The sequence below is a fragment of the Astatotilapia calliptera genome, chromosome 6 (assembly GCF_900246225.1).
Source record: "Astatotilapia calliptera chromosome 6, fAstCal1.2, whole genome shotgun sequence".
Classification (NCBI taxonomy): domain Eukaryota; kingdom Metazoa; phylum Chordata; class Actinopteri; order Cichliformes; family Cichlidae; genus Astatotilapia; species Astatotilapia calliptera.
The window spans coordinates 39420328-39445059 of record NC_039307.1 but is presented as its reverse complement, the minus strand read 5'-3'; the positions used below and the strand labels follow the sequence as shown (position 1 = coordinate 39445059).

The following is a 24732-nucleotide window of genomic DNA, read 5'->3' as shown; positions in this document are numbered from 1 at the left end:
TTTACATCAGATTAAAACTTTGGGTGTCAGATTCAGATAATTATTTATTAAAAGCTCGACATTTTAAATGAGAATAAGAAAGAAAAGTATGTCTTTGTGCCCCCTTTTCCCTGTTAATGCCCTATCGGCCCCCCTGGCTAAACTTTGCTAGATCCGCCCCTGCACAGTTACAGCCGTCCGCTGTAGAAAAAGATCCTCGAGTAGAAAGTAATATTAAATAAATCCTAACAACAGATTATCAAGCTTAAACGTGCTGCTGTTGTTCAGCCGCTGGTTTCCTCTTTCTGGTGCAAAGTGGGCCAAAAACAAAGAAGAGAGACGATCAGCTGATCATTGATCAGTTTCATGACTGGAGTAGCAGCAGGAGAGAGAGAGAGGGAGTCGCTCCATATATCGGTTGTTAAGCTTAATGTGGGAATGCTTTACAAACATTCAGAGATGAACTTACACACTTGCTTCTCTCTGGGAAAACTTCCTCGGAGCTTGGCAGCGAGGCTCCAAACACACACAGCCGCTCTATCACGTGACCACACTGCTCCCACGTGCTACGGTTATGAGCCGAGTTACGTCGTGTTGCAAGTTTTGTGAGGTGCTTTTTTGATATTTAATGGATCGGATTACATTTCTTATTTCTCTCCGATATCCGATCCAGTAATTTACGTCAGTATCGGACCGATACCGATACGTAATATCGGATCGGTCCATCTCTAATACACAGCGATGGTAAAAGGAAAGTGTTGAAATCAGAAGCTGTGCGGCAGGCTGAGATGTTGAATAAAGGGAAGGAGTGAACACAGATAACTGGTGAAAGTTGGGCAGGTTGCTGTATGAGCGACTGTAAGGACACAACGGTTTGAAAACGGCACCTTTATTATGTTTCCTTTTCAACACGACTGACATGAACAGGGACATGAGTCCCATGTTGTGTACAGCCTCAATAATGAGTCATTTGTGCAAAATAATTATTATTGCCTTCTGAAAAACATCGGCTACTCTGAAGTAATGTTTTGAGCAGTTTATAAAGTATTCTTTATATCTTACTGTGTTTATGAGTTTGTGTTGCCCTTAAAGCTTTGATGGGTGCTGCAGCTGTCTGTGAGTGTCTCTATAACAGTTTAGGTTACAGTGTTAAGCAGCTTAGAGATGCCAAATGGATTAAGTGTTTTGTTCATACATAGTAAAGTAATCTGGTTAGCAAAGATGATACATTCCTCCTCCTCCATCTGCCCACACTCCTTTCTTTTTCCTCCATATTTCCACATTTCTTTCCTTTCATCCCTTTCAGTTAAACACACACATACATCTGCAGAGAGCAGTCTTATAGAAAGTGGTCTGGAGAGGTCAGCTTATATATTTTATGCCCATCCATGATACAAAAAAATTCCATTTGCAGTAGGGTAGTGTCTTTTTTTTTTTTTTTAGCAGCTGCGGTGCTTCTGTGATTGTTTTTAATGCAACATTTTTTCTACTTATTCAAAATAAACATGAATTGTATAAGTTCAGTATGTCTGTGTATGTGAGAACAGCACCTGTAAGTATGTTCAGGATGAAAATCTTCCTTTTTCTGTCCCTGCAGCTCAGATCACCAAGTATCAAGTAGCTGGGCCCTCGTGGGTCCGGACACAATAAGTGTTTATATCTGCCAATGTGCGTGTGCATGTTTGCAAGTGTGTCCTTTGCCAGCCAGACAGCTCTGCTCTAATATTTTCTTGGGTAATATTACCGACAATGCAGACAGGCTTCTCACTTTCCCTTTTGTGTCTTTATTCTCCACTTTCTGTGCTCCTGTTTTGAACTCTGAAATCTCGCCTCTCATCATTTTCTGTTTTTCTCACATCTTTGTTTTTTTTTCCATCTTACTACAACAAAGGTTGCAACAGAGCCAGAAGCCTTACTGTCCACACACACACACACACACACACACACACACACACACACACACACACACACACACACACACACACACACACACACACACACACACACAGTAACCTGCAACAGTATCAATGGATGTATTAAACCGCAGTGACACTAACTTTCCTCCTATACGAACCTTCTAAAGAGGGACAGAATTAAGCGTAACATGTTTTGTGATTGCAAATCCTTTAGGTTCAGACTTCATGTCTGTTGTTCTACACTAGAATTATGTTAATGTTTCAACAATTTATTCACTCAACCAAATCAGTTTATTTTCTTTGGGTGAAATGACGTGATGAAAGTCCATCCCTTCATCTTGTTCGGCTTATCTGTTTCAGTGCCTTGGCTTTGGCTGAGCGTATCCTGTCACAGGGTGAAAGGCAGAGTACATCCTGTACAGGTCACTGAACCACTGCAGGACTAACACAAACAGACAGCTGCTCATGCTCACAGTCACACCTATGGCCACTTTAAACTCTCCAATTAACTTAAAGCCATGGATGTGTTGGAATGTGATGGGAAGTCAGAGTACCTGGAGAGTACACAACAAGGCCCCAGCCACCTCTTAGATTCAAACTCAGCACCTGTAAGGCAACAGTGCGAACTATTTCTTTAAAATAGTAATTAAAACATATCAAATACTTAAACTGAGATAATTATAAAAATCAGTTTGCAGCATGTCTCAGAAGCAACAGTTGCCTTTGAAAATTGAATAGATTCTCACCAGGCAGCCTTGACTTGCCAGATATATGTACATTTAACTGGCAGGGCTTTTTGGTTTTGCCCCCCGCTCGACCACCATGCGGGACACTTCCTGGGAGTGTGCACAATAATCTTGGATATCACTTTAAATGTCAGAGAACTAAGTTTCTCAAATCCATGTTTGTGCTGTTTTGTCTTAAAGAACTTAATGGTTGCAATTAATAGATTTTTACATAAACCCCAAATATCAGAATTAGGTAAAGTAACATGTTTGGAAATTGTTATCAATGCTTTTATTTACAACTTATGATCCTTTACTAACAATAGCTGATAGTTTTAGATTGCTTTTTGTAATTACTGAAAGAGGTCTACTATTGCATTACATGAACAGATAAATGACTATCATTGACCAAACTGTGAAATAAAGTTCTATACGTTTATATACATTTCTGTCTAAATAGTGTAGCAGCTGGTGCTAGAACCATCTGTGCTCGTCTCTACTGAGACTGAAGAAGGCAAACATGTGCTGCATGACATTCAGCAGCCCAGGTTTGAGTCTGACCTGAGGCCCCTTGCTACACGCCTTCCCCTGCAATCTCTCCCTGCTTTCCTGTCGACTCTCCATTACGGCAGCATCCAATAAAAGGCAAAAGGCCCCAAAAGAGATTTTAAAAAGTAAAAGTGCAACTGGATTTCTTGTAGCATTTTAACAGTATAACGTTACTTTCAAGTTGGCCCACGAGGATGTCTAACCCATCAGCTACACAACAGTTGAATCAGAAAGACCGAGCTAACTGTTGTGACTTGTTGTTTCTAAGTGTGACAGAGATGAATAAGAACTGTTACTTGAGCACAAAGCAGGACATGATATCAAAAATGGAGCGAACAGTTGATCTCCTACCATTGTCGCTGTCCGATTTGTTCTCGTGCTCAGTGTCAGTTAGAGTCAGCACTGAGTTGGAGCGGCTCGACAGGCAGGAACTCCTCCCGGATGATTTACCCAGACCTCCGCGGCCCCACAGATGCATAGCATGCTCTGGGGACATGACTGCCTGACTATCAGTGTCTAGCTCCTGAGCTGTACCAACTGAGAAACCACGGTGGGGTGGAGGCATTTCAGGGCAGAAAGGCAGGCCGCGACGAGACGGTGGCTCACAGATCCCCAGCTGACGAAGACTGAAGTGTTGACCTGAAACAGATGGCCGTGTTCAAATCATTTAGAAATCATTAGATCATCGCAAATGACTATAGATCTAATACACAGAGATGGTGTGACTATGGCATAAAATATACACTATATTGCCAGTGTACACTCACCCATCCAAATCATTGAATTCAGGTGTTCCAATCACTTCCATGGCCACAGGTGTATAAATTTAAGCACCTAGGCATGCAGACTGCTTCTACAAACGATTGAGAAGAACAGTAACTCAGCCACAAAGTGGTAGGCCATGTTAAATCGCAGACCGGGGTGCTGGGTATGCAGAGGTCACCAACTTTCTGCAGAGTCAGTTGCTACAGACCTCCAAACCTGATGTGGCCTTCAGATTAATTCAGGAACAGTGTCTCTTTATTAATCTCTGTCTCTCTTCCACAGCATGTCTTCATCCTGTCTTCCTTCTCTCTCCCCAACCAATCACAGCAGATGGCCCCGCCCCTCCCTGAGCCTGGTTCTGTTGGAGGTTTCTTCCTGTTAAAAGGGAGTTTTTCCTTCCCACTGTCGCCAAAGTGCTTGCTCATAGGGGGTCATATGATTGTTGGGTTTTCTCTGTATGTGTTATTGTAGGGTCTACCTTACAATATAAAGCGCCTTGAGGCGACTTGTTGTGATTTGGTGCTGTATAAATAAAACTGAATTGAATAGAAAACTTCATCAAATTTGAGTTTATGACCAAGCAGCTGCAGTCAAGCCTCATATCACCAAGGACAACGCAAAGCATTGGATGAAGTGATCTAAAGCAGACTTCCAGTAGACTCGAGAGCAGTGGGGATCTGATCTCCGGGGTGACAAATCGTGTTTCTTTGTATGGCAATATGATGGCATCTGAGTTTGGCGACTGCCAGGAGAATGTTACTTCGCTGTCCAGTGTTATATTTGTTGGTGAGGGGATATGGTGTGGAGTTGTTTTTCAGAGCTGGGCTTGGCCCCTTAGTTCAACTAAAGCAAATCTTAATATTCAGCATAACAAGATACAATTTCAAGCTCCCAGCTATGTGGGAACAGTTTGGGGGTGGCCCCTTCCTCTTCCTACAGCACTGTGCACCAATGCACAAGGACAGAGTCCTGACCTCAACCTGACAAACACCTTCGGGATAAACTGGAAATATAGACTGAGATCCAGGGGCTCTCGGCCAACATCATTGTCAGATGTTGCAAATGGTCAAAAATTCCCCCAAACTCACTCCTAAACCTTGTGGAAACCCTTGATCTGAAGCTATTATAGCTGCAAAGGGTGGGCTGACATCACATTAAACCCTATGGATTAAGAACGGGATCTCACTCAAGTTCATATATGTGTGAAGGCAGACGAGTGATTAATTTTGGCAATACAGTGTATATACAGCAGGTGGAAGACAGCTATGGAAAAATAGTCAAACAAGTCTGTGAGGAATCTTTGACAAAGCAATTCTTATGAGACTGAATGAATAACTCAGAAGACAAACCAGACAAAAGGTGCCTCAAATCCAGTTAGACGTTGAGAATATAAGTGCTTTAAGTCTCATGTATGGTGGTGCAGCTCACAGTGACATGTACATGTTTAATATAATCAATATGAAGCTGTGCTTTAGTTTTGTACACAGTTTGTTCAGATGTAAATTAGAGAGTTAAAGATCAATTTTACTGCTAATTAAATGACAACCTTTACTCATTATTAGTGTTATTACAGTAAAAGCAGTAAGTGAAAAATAATAATAAATAATTATATGATAATAGTAAACATTATTGATTTTAACAGCTCAACAGCTTTTTAAACAGTGAATAGCATTAAAAAACATTTACCGTTTGTACCGACACTTTCCCAACTCACTGTAGTCAAATTTGGAAGGTTTCTAAATAACAAGCTAAGTATGTGTGCGGGAGGTGGAGTGGTCTAAAAAGAAGGACAGGAGCCTGATATAAAATAAAACAACGAGAATGTATTCAGGGCAGCCAATAACCCAGAATCATCTTGATGCACGCTCAATCATCCAGGTAAGAACATCTCCAAAAGCTGGTTCTGTTCATCTGGATATTTTCAGTGGGAGAAACGTTTCGTCATCTTCAGTCTCAGCTGACTGCAGGCTTCAATCTTATAAACAGGACATTTGCATGATGACTGAAACCAGCCCACTGAAGGAACAATGGGCTGGGAGCTCAGTTCCTTAGTCTTAATTATGCAAATTCTCATGACCATTGATCAGCAACCACTGATCAATACCCACTGATCAATGGCCATTCACAGATGGTACTCATGGCGAAAGTGACGAAACGTTTCTCCCACAAAACGCTACGTCCAGAATCAACTTTTGGAGAAACCCAGAATCATGTTTACGCTGAGTGTCTGATGATCCTAGCTTTCCTGTCAGAGCCTGAGCTTTAACAGGTAACAAAGGCAGTGACGAGCAATAACGTTTCTATGCTAGAATCACTGCAGTTGCCTTGAAGTCTGTTTGGGCTGGTTGTCATCTTGGTTTGTCAGGTGTGTGCTCATACATAAAAAAGGTTGCATGTATTTCCTCAGTAAGACAGGGATCTGTGTTGGTGTGTGTGTGTAGCCTCAGGTTTATTTATAACTGATGTGTTTCAGGGCATTTTACAGAATAACAAAGTAACGTACGTATTGTCGAAATTACTTTCTATGATGAGTAATTAAGTGAGGTACTGCATTACTTTTAAGAAAGGTAATGAGTAACGTGTAATACATTACTTTTTCTCAATAATGACTGTAACATGGGAATAAAGTAGTCTAAGTAAAGTCTGCGTTTTTTTCCCTCCTGTACTCTTGTTTAAAAATCTGCTATAATTTAAAAATAGATACAATACAACAGAATGAAGACGCTAAATAGTAAGTAAAAGTAAATAAATAAAATTCAATTTTCTATTTCAAATGCTGTTTCTTTGATATCTGTATTTCATATGATTTAATTACATTTAATTGGAAATGAGGAGTAACTGGAATTGAGCTCAAATCATTTTCAAATAACAGGATAATCCTTAAAAACATATTTAAAATCTAAGTGTGTGCTTCATTTTCAATCAGCAGATATAAAACCATTCTATGATTAACAGCACAGCAAGAGAGAAGCCGTGGTGCTGTTCAAATTCATGTGACATGAATTCATCCTCTCCACTTTAAATAGCTGCAAATATACAGGTGATAGGATAACTGACTAATTTTCTATTATATGTTCAATAACGTATACTGTTGTAAGTGGACTTGGAGAAAAATGGGTTTAGTCTTTTGTTGATTTTTATTCATTTTACTGTGTGATTTTTCTCTTTTCTCACTTTTTCACTTTCATTGGGCGATTATAGCCTTCAGACTTATTATCATATGCTTCCATCCTCTTTCTGGACTCCTGTCATATATACTTTTAATGTTAGGTTATGCAGATTTTATGCATACAATTCTAGGTTGTTTAAATTTCATTTATATGTACTTTAATGTCTCTACATTGTAATCATATTTTTAAAGAAAGACAATTCATATTTCTAAAGTAACTGATGGAAATATCTTTTTTACAGTAGTTTTGTTGGTCTTAGTGCACACATACAAATAGATGGGGATAGCATTGCTGTCTGTGCACTTTTGTAGACTCTCACCTTGTCTGTTAAAATCATCCTTTTCATGGTGAACCATGTCCTTGTGTCCCTTGGTTGTTCCGTACAGTAACCTGTCAAAAGCCAAGGGCAAAAAGGATAAAGGAAGGTGCTGCACACACGCTGTAGACTTTTGATGATCCATGTTCGGAACTATACAACTACCACATCATCATTATACCATCATCAAAAATACAGGAAACAAACTACACTCTGCTTTTTTATGAATGTTAGGTAACTAAATGTATCAAAGTGAAAAACAGACAAAGTGCAAATTCTTATGATGAAAAAAAAAATTCTTATGATGAAAAAACTGATACTAGTAAATAGGGCTGGGCGATATGGCCTAAAATCCATATCCATATCGTGATCCATATCCATATCGTGATATAATTTGAAGCACGTGCGGTAACGATATATATCTTGATATATTCTTTTCTTCTGTATAATGTATTTTCCACACTACTTATAGTGTGGAAAATACATTATACAAAATCCTTTGATTTTCTCAAAAATCGAGAGTGTGCCTCATGTATGAATTCTGGTTGTGCTTACTGACCTCGAACCAATTTTGGCTGCAGAAATCTGTTAAAAATGTTTTAGTACAACTTTGGTAAGCCGCACTGCTTGATGGATTGTCAGAGCATTACGGCTGCCGTAGTGAGGAGCTTCACGGAGTAATCTGGGTCCAAAACTCCGTCAGCTTCAGGTCCCAAAGTCAAAGGAACACTGAGAGTTAAAAACGGTCTAAAGTCTTTCATCTTTAATAAAATCATCAGCGTTGCTGCTTTACCAGGTGTAACAATTAAGTTTAACATCCAGGCATCCATGAAAACAGAATTTAAATTTAACGAAGTTACAAGTTAACAGGAAGTTAGCTCGCTAGTTTCCACCTAAACATGATATAGCATGTTCTGACTGAGAGATTTTTGAAACTAATTCAAACGTACAGCTCTGCTATCACTTCCAACATAAATGAAGACAGAAAACTAAACAGCAGTGGCGTTTGCAGGGTTACTGAAGTTTGGCTAGCTGGTATATAATGTTGTGCTACGTGATTGCTAGCGACACAGCTATGTTAGCATAACATTAGCACAGTGAAGCTGGAGGATGAACGCCAACTTTTCTTCCACTCGATAAAAGTTAACGTGAGGGATTCTGGTGGTCAGGGACAAATGCAATCGCATAGCAGGATGCTGTACACGGGCCAACCTTCAGTCAGGAGAACAACTGAGATTATTCATCCACAATACGAGGTTAGTTATTAATATACTGCAACAACATGGGAACAGAGCAGCTGCGAGAGAATTCAACATTAATGAATCGATGTTACGGAAGTGGAGGAAGCGCAGTTTTTGGCTTTCCCCATGTTTCAAAAGTGCTTCATCTCTTTGCTGTGACTGTTGCCCGTCATAATTTACAGATGATAATGGTTTTAGCCGCTGCGATGCTTTCAACCAAAACAGGCGCAGCTTGATGACATTATCAACATGCGCTATCGCGATAGAGCGGTATAGTCAAAATCTCTATCGTTGGCCAAATTTATATCGTTTCTATCGTATATAGTTTATATCGCCCACCCCTACTAGTAAATTAACCTACATATATTTACTGGAATTATACAAAACAGCATTAAGTAATGATTACTGTAAGATGATTAAATAAATGTCTATACTAAGAACATTGTATTTGAATGTCTTTATGCATGCTGAGTCATCGAGGTAAGAAAATCCCAGAAAGTTGATTCTGTTCATGTGGACAGTGAGACACGTTTCACAACTACAACCACAATTTACTGGTCACGTTAACTTGGTGGACAAATACATTAATTTCACTAGAAGAATATGAAAAATGACAGGCTAGCCTTCTTAGACTGAGATTTCCTTGAGTAATGGGGGACATTTAAAGTCGATGTGCACCGTAAACAACATCCGAGATCTCAGGAGAGCACAGTCCCACGAACAGCTAAGATACTGCGAGGGCCCTCAAGCTCCCAGGCCTCTGGTAGAGGACCTGAGCTTGAAGGACAGACGGGAGGGTTGAGAGGGGAATTTTTTTAATAATATAGTCTCATCATCCACTGGACACAAATATCATCAAAATGACCCAACACAGAGCGAACACCATCACCACAGACACAATGGCTAGGGAAGAAGAAGAGCATCATATCAAAAAAGGCCCTGACTCCCTCTGTGACCATTCATCGATGGTCAAGGCTGACCTCATGGCCCGTTCTTGTCAGTGGTGCTAGTTTCGGTCATAATGCAAATGTTCTGCTTATAAGGTTGGGAAAAGCGGCAGCTGGCCAAGACTGAGGAAGGTCTACGTCAACCTAAGTCTTTTTAAGTAGAGATAAACTTTGCTTATAAATTCCCATATATGTAGGTTTATTCAATAGAGTATAATTAATACGGTAGATTTTCAGCCAGCTGTTTACAAAGGTGAATTACACAGAGGAAAAAATAGAGATACTCACATACAGAAAAGAAATTCTAATCACGGCAGTTTGTGTTTTTGACATTTTTGACACAGTTCTGATATTGCTCAACAAAACAGAAGATAATATGCGTGTCATCTATTTTCTAACCTGGTCTGGTCTTGGTGCTGGTCAAAAGCCTTCAGTGTTTCACTGGAGGAATAGGACTTCTGGGTGGGGACCCGGAGTCCCTGGGAACCAATAGCACAGCCTTCACTGTCCCCTGATAAACATAAAATAGACAGATTAAAAAGTCTTTATGTAGATGCAGCTCAAGCCATAATCCATCGCTATGTACAGTTAAAGTAGAGCATCAAAATCAACTCTGAACGAGAAGGGTGCAAATGTCTGCCAGGCCCAACACACTTTTCAGTTTTACTTGCTTAAAATGTTGGTAGTTTAACCTCCTAAGACCTGAACTCTTCCACGACATGCATTTTTAAGTTCTCTTTGGTATTTGGGCTGATTGGGACCCGATGAATGTAAAAATAAAGAATTACCAGATGGTTTGTTTTTTTTTTACCTAATTTTTGTTTCTAAGAAAAATGAGAGCCACATATGAGGATATTTATTTAAAATTTCAATAGAACAGTAGCAGTATAATGTCCTCGTGAGTGGATATCGGGCCTTTGTAGTGCTAAATTGAGTATTTGGTCTAAATAACCCAAAATGTGATGTCCACATATGTGGACACCAGGTCCAGGAGGTTAATTTACAACAGCAAATATTTTGACTTCCAACAAATAATTTCATTGAGGAAGGATACAATAATATAATCAATAACCATCAATGAGACACTTTCATTTTTATCAGCACAAGTTACAAACAGTGCCAACTAAGGTGCTGAAAACGAATGCTCAATGGCTTGAAGATGAGCTGTGAAGCTGTAGTTTACTTGCTTTACTAATTACTTCCGTCTCCTCATGTCCTACACAGAGAACTTCTGCTGTTTTCTACCTACATGTCCCTAGGCTTTAAATACACACTGCAAGGGCTAATGAGAAATGACACAGAACTAAAGAACTAAACCAACCTTGACTAAAAGAGGGTAACCAGATAGGTAAATAGGTTAAGCACAATACACAAGTGATAACAAAATAAAACAAGAAGTGAGATGCAAAAACTAGCAGATAAACACCAGCAGAACTGAGCTAAGTATAGGGGAATTCCCAGAGACAGGAATGCTGTGAAAAAACTGAGGGAATAAACACCAAGGCAAACCTTTAAACAATAAGCAACCTAAGAATTAAACCTAAGTTATTAAGTGATTCTTGGCATAAACTGAACTGAACTGTTGATATTATTTTATGTTACACGTTTATGTTAAACTATTATAACATAATAGCTTCAAAGAAAATTTCAGGATTACTGACAGTAGTAGTAAGCTCTCCACCAATCATTTCACCATAATTTTGCTTCTTCTTTAATCGAAAAAAGACACAAAACAAATAATGAAACCAGGTTGCATTTACTGGATTTACTGAGGAGGGTAAGTCACTGCAGACTACGTGATTTTTATGTTGTGTCTGTTCCATTAATAACTAACAGAAAGAAGTTTTGGTCTCAAAACGCTTAGAAAGCATCAACTTATAAAATTAAATTAAAAAAAAGAATAAAATGTCCTTGATAACAACTACATTAAAATAGCTTCTCTTTTTATTGAATAAATCCAATCATATTATAATATAAACAAAATTATTCACACATACGAGGGACAGAAAAGTGTACGGTCAAATCAAATAATAATTTTGAATGTTTAATATCCAAAATCAAACATTGCGGTATGTTTAAGAAACATGCAGATGGATAAGATAAACTCAAGGAAGACAAAATCATCACCACACGAAGCCACTCCTGACATACCTTTGACTTCTCAGGAGTAAAAAATGAGGTGATACACACAAACCAAAGACAGAGCCAGGCCAAAATTTAGTTGTAACAAAATGTAACAGCTCATCTAAAAAACAGGAAACTGACAGGAGTTTGCTATTTGGCTTTTGAATACTCTTGTGGTAGTACAATGTAGTAATAAAATATTTATATACTGTGAGGACCAATATCTTAATAATAATGAATAAGAATGGTGGTATATGTAGATTACATTGTAAGGGTTGCAGACGATTGTCTAGCTCTACAGCACATGGACATCAACGCAACCTGTGTATGCACAGAAATCATTTGACAAACAATCTCTATGATAATCTACTGAGGAGGCCTCACAATCTTGCTGCAATGCTTTCCTGATCCTGTTACCCAGTCATGATTTAAAAAGAATCTCAGCTGTTTTTATGTTTAGTGTTTAATTCATTTACTGATTGTTGTTTTAATATAATTAAATTATAATTGAGAATGGAATTATAGATGGCATTAAAGAAAACCTAAGAACCTAAGCCTTCACAGTCACAGGAAGCATGCAATATATAAATTCCCCTCTCGTCCCTGCGGGCAGTCTATCCTTCAAGTTTGGGTCTTCTACCGGAGGGCTGGGAATCTGAGGGTCCTGCGTAGTATCTTTGCTGTTCCTACACTGTAAAATGTAATATTGTGTTTAATTAAAAATATTAAGTAGGCAGAACTCAGTTTTTTATCAATTTGTTATTAGAACTCAATTTAAGTAACTTACCAGTACTTGTTATGCAAAAATGCTGATCAACTCAATTTATTTGAGTTTTCTTAACTTAGAAAAGCTAAGTAAGCTGGAAATGTTGCTTCTCAGGGCGGAAGGATGAAACGATGTGGTTTGAAAACACTACCGTCCTCCTCCCTCTCGGATCAGTCCGCATGTTCATGGTGCATTTGTTATGGAATATGTTGAGCAAACCTGGAGAAGCGTCAGCTCAAGAGATTATTGTCATTGCTGTGGATCTTTACCTGATACACTGACTTGGTGAGTAAATGTTTACTCTTATTCAAACTGATTTTGTGGCTTCTCTTAGTTTAGCACCAGGTTTATAATCTTGCTAGCTAGTTAGTGTTAGCCTAGCGTTGCTGCTGCCGCTGGGATCATGTTACTTAAAAATTAACACCACAGCCTTAAAAACCTTATAAAATATGTCTGTGAAATTTTCTGTTGATTGTTTGAAATAAAAAAGTGAGATAAGAGCCCAGACAAAATTCTTCGGGAGGTGCAGCCGTTAAGGGTGGGGTGTGGTGTGGGGGGTATTTTCAATCCATAGCCATAACTAACTAACTAATTATTTATATCATGTTTAACCTGAGTAGCAAAAGACCGCAGGGGGGTTGAAAATAATACGCCAGCAGTTAGCTGTGCTCGCGGACTCTATTGAGCCTTGACCTCCTGGTCAGCTATCGCGCTGGTGGATAACAGAGCTCTCCGAAAACATGGAAGCACTTTTGCAAATATGTGATATTTTGATAAATTAAGTAGATATTTGAGCATTACACAGCTACATTCTCGCCTGAAAATATCTTAAAAGTTTATTTGGTGACCCAGAAAGGGTAGTCTGGGGAAACGGAGGCCGTGGTTGTCGGAGCCTGTCTATGTGTACTTGTGTGTACTTGTGGTCTCGTGGACTTGTGATACGTTGGACAACAAGTACTGTTCCAGTTCAAAGTACACATGAAGCTGGGAACGCGAAAATTTCCGGGATGTGTTTTTGCTCCTCTCGTTTTATCGAGCATGTATCCTGACTTGTGTGGACTTCGAGGGACGTGGTACAGCTAAATATCCCAGAATGCAATTGTCCAAAACTCAAACGCGGCAATGGCGGAGGAGCGCAGCTAAAAAAACTTTAAATATTACATTTCCCGGGTCACAAAATAAACTTTTAAGATATTTTCAGGCGAGAATGTAGCTGTGTAAAGTTCAAGTATCTGCTCGATTTATCAAGACATCACATATTTGCAAAAATGCTCCAACGTTTTTGAAGACGTCTATTTTTTTAATGCTTTGTGGCAGCTTTTGAACATCTGTGGCATCTATTAATGTCAAATCTAGACTTTCTTTAACAACATAAGCAAACTGCTTTTATATTTAACCACTTTTCTGTTTAATTACAATTTAAATAATAATATTAACAATAGTATTTGTTTTGTTAAAACGTGCTTAAAAACAAGTTTTGTTGTGAAAGCTATAATCCAGATTAGTGGCCTGTTAAATGGTTGAAGTCTAGGTTGGCTTTATAACTGAGAATAAAGTATTGTTGTCCTTCTAAAGAATTAAGTTAAATTACACAGTTGAATCATAAGAAACATTATGTTACATATAAACCCTGCCATATGTTAGATCTGGTCATATTGCTTATAAGAAACTTTATATACTGGAGGTTAGCTTTGAACAAGCATGTAATGATTATATTTAAATTCGGGGGTCTTTTTTTAAACACACTAAACTGACAGTGCCAATACCACACATTCAGACACAGTAGTAGATGCTGTTTTTATTACTATATGTGTTAGTCTAATTTGGTTGTATGGGGTCTACATTGACCCTCTGTGTTGTAAGTTATTATGATTGCACAGCCATTAAGGATCAAATCAGCTTCTGTGTTTTCTCCCTCTGCTTGCTTCTTACTGTCTTTGAGGCTCGGGACCAGCACTCCTGCTGCTGGACAGAAAGACATCAGTAAGTATTTTGGTTTTCCAATATATTAGCAACTGTCAGTGACATTTATATTAATCAGGCTGAACTTTAATCATACTTTAGATCAGCCTGTTTCACTTATTGTTTTATTTGTGCTTTGGTTTGGGGAAGTTGTTTCTGTACTGATCTTTTCCTGTCTTCTGTTATTAGACTTGAGATATGACTGCACTATGCTGTTGCTGGTGACTCCAGTTAATTTTAAATATGTTTATATTGTCTATCCTGTAAAATAGTCAGATGTCTATTCATATTAATGTACAGAATTCACCAGCTTGCTGCTACTACTGCACATTCACCCAGTGTATATACTATATGTGTGTGTATATATATATATATATATATAGGGTGCAGTCCTTCAAGTATCTTGGTGTCCACATCTCCTCAGACCTGACATGGGCTGCCCACATTCAGGTCCAGACCAAAAAGGCTAGGCAGCGCCTGTATCACCTACGACAACTGAGGAAGTTCAGGGTCTCTCCAAAGATCCTCAGGATTTTCTATACAGGCGCTGTGGAGAGCATCCTCACACAGAACATGACATCGTGGTTTGGGAACAGCTGTGTGAAGGACCAAAAAGCTCTCCAGAGAGTGATCCGTACAGCAGAACGCTGCTGCAGGATTGCTCTCCCCCCGCTTCAGGACACCTACACCAGGAGATGCCGGACTAGAGCAGCGCAGATACTGAAGGACCCGTCCCATCCTGGCAACAAACTGTTCCAACGTCTGCAATCTGGTAGAAGGTTCCGCATCTTCCGGGCAAGGACAGAGAGACTCAAGAGGAGCTTCTATCCCCAAGCCATCCGTGCCCTAAACACACACACCCGCCCTCTCACATCATCTATAATTGACTGAGACAGGACTCTTCCAGACACTAAACCAAGGCACAATGTACATTTCAATTCCTTTAATTTTAAATATGTTTATATTGTCTATCCTGTAAAATAGTCAGATGTCCATTCATATTAATGTACAGAATTCACCTGCTTGCTGCTACTACTGCACATTCACCCAGTGTATATACTACATATATATATATATATAATGTTCTTCCTCTACACCCCCCCCCCCGTTTTTTGCACATGTCGAGGAGCGTGTCAGGCTACATTTCACTGTGTGTTATACTTGTATAACTATGCATGTGACAAATAAAGAACCTTGAACCTTGAGCCTTAATTCTACAAGACATGCTGTGTAAGTAAACAAACAACAACAGTTTGTCTGCATTTCTTGAAAGATCACATCTCCCAAACTTAGTTTAGAGGGTCTACACTGTATATACCGGTGGGGAGGGAGCCTGAGATTGTCTAAATTTGAGTTTGTTTTATACCAAATGCAGAAAAAAATGTTTTAAGAAAGCAATTAAGTTCATGTTCCAAAAAATATGATTGTTTGCTTGCAGGACACCAGGAGAGATGAGTCCTCCGTCACAGATGGTGTGGTCAGTGAAGATGGTCGCCTGCAGGTTCAAGCTCATTGCATCTCCAACCCACATCCACTGCCACTGTACTTAAGGGAAGTTAAAGACTTTCTTCTGCACCTACATTTGGATCACCTCGATCCATGACAGTCATTCAGGCAGTAATGCCTGGACTGGAAACATGCATCCTTAAAATAATACAACATTCCAGCTCATGTGTTGGAATGAAAAACAAATGTGTTGTTTAAATCAGAGACTGCACTTGTGACAGAACTACAAATATTTTATTTCGGTTATATAAGTAATGTAAGTACAAAACACACTTGTGGTAGGCCTAAACTTATTTTCAGAATAATTACATCTGAGACTTTGTTTCATTGTAAGATTATAACAGTGATGGCAATATAATTGCTTGTTGTTCAGCCAAACAGTGTCCAGTATGTTGGCTGTTATACTTTGTTGTGTTTGAAAATAAAAGTTGGGCTGATTTTAACGTCATTACAAAAAGTGTTGTTAATTATTTTTAATCATATTCAGGTTACCACAAATAGTTTTTTCATTCAGTTGAACTTGAAATGTTTGTCAGTAGGTAAACAATTAGTTCTGTACAGTCAGAAATATCAAGTTATTCTTAATACTGCAGACTTGCAATGATGGCTGTTGTCCTAACAGTCATCTTAAGTAAGCTTTACTTAGTTCTTTTGAGGCGACGAGTTTACATAGTTTTTTTGAGTTCTGGGAACCAATTAGATTTTACAGTGTAGGACTGCGCTCTTCTGAACAGAGATCTCAGATGTTGTTCCTGGGATCTGCTGGAGATACTCGCCTAGCTTGGGAGTCACTGTACCTAGTGCTCCGATTACCACTGGGACCACATCTTCTCTGAGCCCTTGGTACTTCTCCTGCGTCTTGTGTTCCGTTGTGTTCGTTGCTGACATTCGGTATTGCTACTACTGCCCGGCCTCCTTCCTTCAGCTTAGCGTACAGCTGAACTTGGGGTGAAACCCTCATGCACAGTAAGGAGCTTCCTGGTCTTGATGTCAGTGGCTTCCATCGCCGCCTTTGGCCAGCTTATTACCTCAGCAGGGTACCTGATCACAGGCAGGGCGTAGGTGTTGATAGCCTGGATCTTATTCTTACCATTCAGCTGACTCCTAAGGACTTGCCTGACCCTCTGCAGGTACTTGGTGGTTGCAGCTTTCCTAGCGGCCTCTTCATTTGCCTGTGGGATTCGCAGGTACTTTAGCTGTCCTCTGTGTCTGCAATATTGCCTTCTGGCAGTTCTGACTATCTTCCTTCTCTTTGTTATCGTCTGACTGCACTTCTCTAGTCCGAATGACATCCCGATGTTATTGCTGTATACCCCGGTGGTGTGGATCAGTGAATCGATGTCTCGTTCACTCTTGGTATATAGCTTGATGTCATCCATGTAGAGCAGTTGGCTGACAATTGCTCCATCCTGTAGTGGGTATCCATAGCCAGTCTTGTCAATGATCTCACTTAGAACCACAAAAAGTTTTTTTCTGTTCATCTGGATGTAGCGTTTTCAGTGGGAGAAATGTTTCATCACTCATCCAAGTGACTTTTCAGTCTCAGCTGACTGCAGGTTTCCCCAACCTTATAAACAGTGCTTTTGCACAAACTAGCCCACTAAACAATGGACTGTGAGGTCAGTTCCTTGATCATTACTGAGTCACTTGGATGAGTGACCAAACATTTCTCCCACTGAAAACGCTACATCCAGATAAACAGAATCAACTTTTGGGATTCACTTACCTGGATGACTGAGCATGCATCAAGACATCCCATTGAGGAGGTTCAGGCCTATGCAGAACAGTACTGGGGACAGAGCATCTCCTTGGTAGATCCCGCAATTGATGGTGACTTGTGCTGTTTGCTTTAAGTTGGCCTTTAGTGTTGTTTTCAACATCCCCATTGAGTTCATGATGAAGGCTCTTAGGCTCCTGTTGATTTTATACAATTGTAGACATTCCAGTCTCCAGCTGTGGGGCATCGAGTCATAGGCCTTCTTGTAATCAATCCAGGCAGTGCACATGTTGGTCAGCCTAGTCTTGCAGTCTTGGGCAACTGCTCTGTCTACCAGTAGCTGGTGTTTTGCTCCTCTGGTATTCTTGCCAATCCCTTTCTGTGCCCCGCTCATGTATTGAGCCATGTGCCTGCTCATCTTAGCTGCTATGATGCCAGCAGCCATGTGGTAGCGAGGCAGGTTATTGGCTGGTAGTTGGATGGGACTAGTCCCTTCTGGGGAACCTTGGGGATCAGGACTGTCCGTCCTTCAGTGGTTTATTTATGCTGCCAGACACTCATGAAGTGCAGTCAGCTCTTCAGCCAGAAGGCATAAACCATGTCGGGGCCTGGTGCTGACCAGCTCTTCATACTGGAGACCCTTTTTTGAATGTCTGCTACAGTGATGGTTACTGGATCCTGTTCAGGGAGGTTGCTGTGGTCTTCTCTTAGATCCACTAGCTACTGAGCATTGACATTTTGGTTGTGTATTTCTCCCTTATGTTCTTCCAGTATTGCTCCATCTTCAGCCTTGGTGGTGGTGTTCTCACATTGTTCTCCTGCCACTAAGAGTACCTCTTGGCTGGTTCTGAGAGAACAGCTGGTTTATTTTCCTGCCTATCTCCCTGTTATACCATACTTAGGCCTACTTCCTTCCGTGCTACCTTGATCTTGGCCTCTAGTCTTCTTCTCCATGGAGAGTACTGCTCCTTGTAGCTGTTCAACTTATAGCCAAGCATCTCACTGATCACTGCTGAGTGCTCCGATTACCATTGGGACCACTGTTACCTTCACACTCCTCATCGTCTTGAGCTCTTCTGTTAGCCCTTGGTATTTCTCCTGCTTCTTGTGTTCCTTTTTCCTGATGTTGCTCTCATTCTGTATTGTGTCTCCCATTTTGACCTCGGGATTTCCAGGCCATACTCGGCACAGATGTTTCTGTATACTATGCCGGCCACTTGGTTATGGCGTTCCATGTATGCCATGCCTGCTAGGGCTAGCAACTTGCACCCTGCTGTTATGCGCTGGATTGTATCAGGGGCATCTTTACACAGCCTGCACCTGGGGTCTTACCAAGTGTGATAGACCCCAGCCTCTATGGATCTTGTACTCAGAGCTTGTTACTGTGCTGCCATGATTAGTGCCTCTAAGATGTCTTTCAGTCCAGCTTTGTCCAGCCACTGGTAGGATTTCTGGATGTCAGTCACTTCTTCTATCTGCTGGTGGTACATAACGTGCAGGGACCTGTCTTTCCATGATTGTTCCTCCTCTTGCTCCCATTTCTTAGGTTTCTGCTTCCTGAGGTATTCACTGAGCACACTGGTGGCGGCCATCTTTCTGGTGTACTCGTGTTCGTTGTCTCATCCTGGACTGTGGTAGTAACACTCAGTAGTCCCCGGCTTCCTTTCTTCCACTTAGCGTGCAGTCTCAGGGTGCTGGACTTGGGGTGAAACCCTTCATGCATGGTCAGGGGATTCCTCGTCTTTTATATATATACCCACATAGCAAAATTGGTATGGCCCAGATCTAGCCCACACAATGTGCTTACACATGGCCCACATACTGCCATCAAAGGCATTTTGTGGCCCAGATCAGGTTTGCCAGATGTGGCCCACACATGGACCAGCACAAGGGCAGTTGCAGACACACTGGAGGTCCTGTGCTGGCCCATGTGCTACCTCTGGTAAACCTGATCTGGGCCACCAAAGGGCTGTCAATCTTTGCTGTATGTGGGCCCAGTGTAAGTTGTGTGCAGCCATGGGTCACTTGCAGACACACTGTTCTGGCCCTGTGCTGGCCCAGAACAGTTTCAGCTCTGGTCCCAGATGTCAGCCTAATGTGTACCTTAATCAAGCCATGTAATAACAACATGTGTCGGAACATAACAGTGCAAAAGTAACATGACAACACTCTGTTCAGACAGTGAATGGACTGATTCTTATATAGCGCTTTTCTACTCTCCCAGATTACTCAAACTGCTCTATACAACATGGCACATTCACCCAATCACACACTTTCTCTAAACTGACTGCTTCCTAACTACATTCATACACATTCACACTCTTGACATGCAGACTGGAGGAGCCAGGGATTGAACCACTAACCTTCCAATCAATAGGTGACCTACTCTACCTCCTGAGCTACAGCCACCAACTGGCTGTAGCTCACAGGGTTTTGAATAATGTGTACACCCACAAACCTGTCAAAGCCACATGTGAAACGTTGGCTACCATAGCAGTATAGTATTGCAACATGGCATTTGGGTCTTCTAACTAAAGTAGGAAAAGAGGAACATAAATAGTGCCATCATTGCCGGACCTGGCCCAGATCTGGTTGACATACACCCTGCCATGACATCAGTCAGTCAGAAAAAGTGCCAGCTTGATGCTGGATCTGGGCCAGACCTGTTTTCTATGAGCCTGGGCCACACACAGCAAACCACAATCAGACCAGATGTGGCATGCCATCACATAAACAGTGCCATCTATGCCAGGCCTGGCCCATATCTGGATGATATACCACTTACCACACCAGAAGTCAGCCAGCAGTGCTGGCTTGATACCAGATCCGGGCCAGACCCGTCTGCTATGTGGGTATATATATATCAGTCAGCTCTTGGCTGACTCATGAAATGAATGGATGGACAAACACATACATAATAAAAGAAACATAAAAGACTCTATGAATGTTCTAAATGAGCTGTCTCACCACTGTATGGCCCCTCTTTGTCCTTCCGGCTCTTTGTTAGGGAGCAGTATGGACGTCGCTCTTTCACTTCCATAATGCTTCTTCTTATGCTGCTGGCAAACATACAGGCATACTGCTGTACAGCTGCGTAGACAGAAAGATAAACAGAAAGAGAGAGAAAGACAGATGAATAAAAAACAAAGAAGAAAAAATGAGTGAGAGAGCGCTAGACAAAGAGTGAAGGGTTGTTGGTCCACCTACAATCACACATAGGGACAAAAAAGTGGTAATATGTTCCAATGGTGTTGTCCTGCAGTTACTGTTAAAGTTAAACATGACAGTGTAACCTGCCATCGCCAGGTACCAGAATGTGATCTTGACTTCATTACAAAAATCACAACCTGCATTCTCTTTAATTGTGTCCTTATTTGTAACCTGCACAAATCTCTGACACGCAAAAGCAGCAGGCTTAACTGGTGTGCTTACAGATGAAGATATACCAAAAGGCACATTCTGTGAGTCATGCAAAACGTCTGTGTTGACACAAACTCACACACATAAAGACACTGTAAATATGCAAAGTATAGTACAGTATATTGCACAGAAAAAATGATAATCGCATTTATTTCATGATTAGTTACACAAAATATCTGCAGCTGTTTGATTGTTTTTTTTTTATTAAGTTTTCTTTTATTCTTTTGATGTAGTTTTAAAAATTTAGATAAAAAGGAAAAAACACGTAGATTTTTTCATTACAATGGAATTCCCTAAAATACTTTCAGCGTAACCCACGTGTATCCAAAGCTCTTCTAACATCTGCTTAATGTCTCTAAAATCAGTACTGAAACCATAAAGTCAAAGTCTGCTCAAAGTCAGCTTGATTGTCAAAAACCATATGCACAGGTCATACACAGGAATTTGAAGTTTCAATGCTCCCACAGCCCTCGGTGTACACTAAAACAATATAAAGATAAAACGAGGGAAGAGTTGAATGCAGGTCTGGAGTTCCTGTGTGTGAGAGCAAGGAATGAATTCAGCATCCTGACAGGCTGATGGATGAAGCTGTCTCTCAGTCTGCTGGTCTAGAGAGGCTCTTCAGTCTCCTTCCCGAAGAAGCTGTTGGAGGGATGAGTGGAGTCACCTGTAATGCTTAGAGCTTTCTGGATGAGGCGGGTGCAGTAGAAGGTGCTCATAATGGGTGTTGAGGCTCTTGCTCTTCTCAGTCAGCAGAGGAAGTAGAGTCGCTGTTGGGCGTTTCTGACCAGTGATGCTGTGTTTTTTAACCAGGAGAGATCTTCTGAGATGTGCTCACCCAGGAACTTGGTGCTGTTTACCCTCTCCACACCAGCACTGCTGATAGTTAGTGGGGTGTGCAGGGTGTGAGTTCTCCTGAAGTCTATGATGTTCTCCTCCTTCTTCACATTCAGGGACAGGTTGTTGTTGCTGCTGTGACCTACCACAGTTGTTTCGTCTGCAAACTCGATGAAAAGGTTGGAGCTGTGTGATGGTGTGCAGTTGTGGGTCAGCAGAGTGAAGAGAAGGGGGCTCAGCACACATCCATGGGCCTCATCAAACTCTGGCTGCAGATAGTGTGGCATTGGAAGAGGAAAACAGGATTCAACAACTCACCTCACGTCTTCTCAGATCCCTTCCAAGCTCTAACAATGTATGCCCTGACACCATAGCAGCTGTATGTAATAAGCATCTTCTCAATGGGAAAAGTGAAAACTCACCTTATGTCATTCTAGTTGAGTCCTTGGCTATGAGTGCTGATGCCATTCCTGATGCATACAGTGATGTGAGATGCGCTTAGTGAGATACTAAGCAGGTGTTACATTTGCAAGCCACAACAGCGTTACGACACCAGACATCCTTGGTGTAAACACAGAGTCCCTCTCCACGAGTCTTACCCCCTTAGACAAGACCTCTGTCGCTGACCTCTGCCAAAAGCATGTTAGCCAGTCAAGTTGAATGGCACTGTCGGGAATGTTATTGTTAAGCCAAGTTTCTACAAAGATGAAGACACAGCGCTCACTTCAAAGTGGACCGAAGTAAGCATACAAGATCCAGCTTGTTGTCCAGGGAGCGCACGTTGGACAGTACAATGGTGGGAATAACAGGTTTGTGTGGTTTAGCTGCTAGCCTACTCCAGACGGCTTTGTGCTTACCCCTCTTCCTCCCACACCACCTGAGACGTTTCCACTGTGGGCAAGATCTAGCAGGGGGGGTTGCTGATGGTAGATGCCCCTGAAGCAGTCCACAGTTCCTCAGTGTAATTTGTAGCTCTTCCATGTGTGAAAAGTTTGTGGATTTGCTTCTGTTGATTTTGAGCAGGAGCTCATGACTGTATGAGCCCAAAAAGCTAAGTCTGTTCATCTGGGTGCAGCGCTTTAAGGACAGAACAGAATCAACTTTTTGGGATGTCCTTACCTGGATGATTGGGCAGGCATCAAGACTGTTCTGGAAAATCTTGAGTAACACAACACCCATGGCACTAAACTAGCCTCAAAACTTTGTCATTCAAACAGGTCTATTGTGTATTTCCATGGTGGCAGTGAGGTTTGACAAAGTCCACATATGGTGATAGTGTCATAAATCAGAAGACCAACACATCTAATATAATGCTACCCAGTCTGTTCCAAGCTAATGACAAGCTGTCCTGAAAAAAAAAGAATAAATAATAATAACAATAACATTTATTTGCATAGCACAGAGTTACAAAGTGCTTCACAGTTTGAATAAAAGTTAAATTCGACACCTCACTGCATCTCTTGACTTCACTGAGTTGACCCACACGACAAAGCTAGCTACCAGGTATGAGCGAAACTAAGAGAGAACACTAAGCATTTGCTAGAGGTCTCTCTCTCCTGGTTAGGAGCCATGGATCTGGTGGATGTAACAACATGCAGGGAGTTTACAGATATAGCAAGAGGAATTTAAATAACCTAGCAATGTTTAAACATTCTGTAGCAGTACGGTTAGAGGGAAAATAAATATGTAAATTAAAGTCACCTTATAAATAATATTGTCAAATTTCACAACAACAGATGAGAGCAGATTAGAGAATTTATTCAAGAAATCACTGAAGGGTTTGGGAGGTTGCTAGATATTACAACACACTGTATATTCACACAAATATTTGTAGGACAGTTATTCAGAGGAAAAAAAATGAGCAAGAGTAAGTTTAAGGCAGGGGTGTCAGTCATGCCCCCCGATACAATTATATCCGGCCCGCGAGATAATATCATGTGTCAGTTATTAATGGCCCGTCGGTACGTTGGAGCTGAATCGTCAGACCTGCTGAGAATCCACGCAGGCAGGGCTGGGACTTTATTTTGATGGCCACACCATACAGCCAATCACATGCAAAGACAGACATAGATACCATTATGTGAAAGATGGAAGTGGGCAGACATCTCCAGACAGCAAGGGTAGTGGTACAGGCCGGTTATACAGAGAGATGGGGAGCTAGATTTAAATGCAAGCTTGTCAGGAAAAAGTGAAGATATCAGGGAAAACGTAAAATGTGCAGCATCTGGCTGCAATGATACTGGAGACTGCAAAGCCGAGTGCAGAATTTATCGAATTAGGAGCTCTCTAAAGCATCCATTTCTATTTTCATCCATTTTTCATTGTGGAGAACAAAAGGTTTCAAATTTGTCCAGGACCTTAAACCTCATGTGTGTTTCTTAATCATGTAGAAAAACTGTTAAACATGTAACTTCTTTACACTGACAGAAAGGGGAGTTTCTCTTGTCCGGCCCACTTAAGATCAAAGTATAAGTATGTGGCTCGCAAAGTAAAATGAGTTTGACACCACTAGTTTAGTTATCTTATTAAAATTTAAAATTTGTAATTAGATGTTTCTGGGCATTTCTCCAGTGGTCACCGAAGCCATGTCAGAAACGTCACGTCACTCTGGAGAAGATGACCAGGTGAGAACTCAACCGGTCATTCAGGTGCTTGAGCTTTCAAAAGCATGGTGCCACTGGGCCCAGCTTCAGTTTTTGGATACCATCCTGTAGCAGTGATTATGCTTGTAGGCAATGTCCACACCTGTCTCAGTCCAGTTCTTGATGCTTGGAAATGAGGTGATAATTTTG

The 24732-nt window shown here is 40.9% G+C and overlaps 1 protein-coding gene across 11 annotated transcripts in view; it reads right to left on the bottom strand.

Moving 5' to 3' along the window:
- Window positions 1-24732, bottom strand: part of LOC113024783 (teneurin-3) — a 439740-nt gene that overhangs the window by 285457 nt on the left and 129551 nt on the right. For all 11 annotated transcript variants that reach the window (XM_026172107.1, XM_026172108.1, XM_026172106.1 and 8 more), the window contains 4 exons: window positions 20651-20773; window positions 10008-10119; window positions 7424-7494; window positions 3521-3808 (listed from right to left, as the gene is read on the bottom strand). In XM_026172107.1, coding sequence (XP_026027892.1) covers window positions 3521-3808; window positions 7424-7494; window positions 10008-10119; window positions 20651-20773 — 594 coding nt within the window. The remainder of the gene's footprint in view (window positions 1-3520; window positions 3809-7423; window positions 7495-10007; window positions 10120-20650; window positions 20774-24732) is intronic.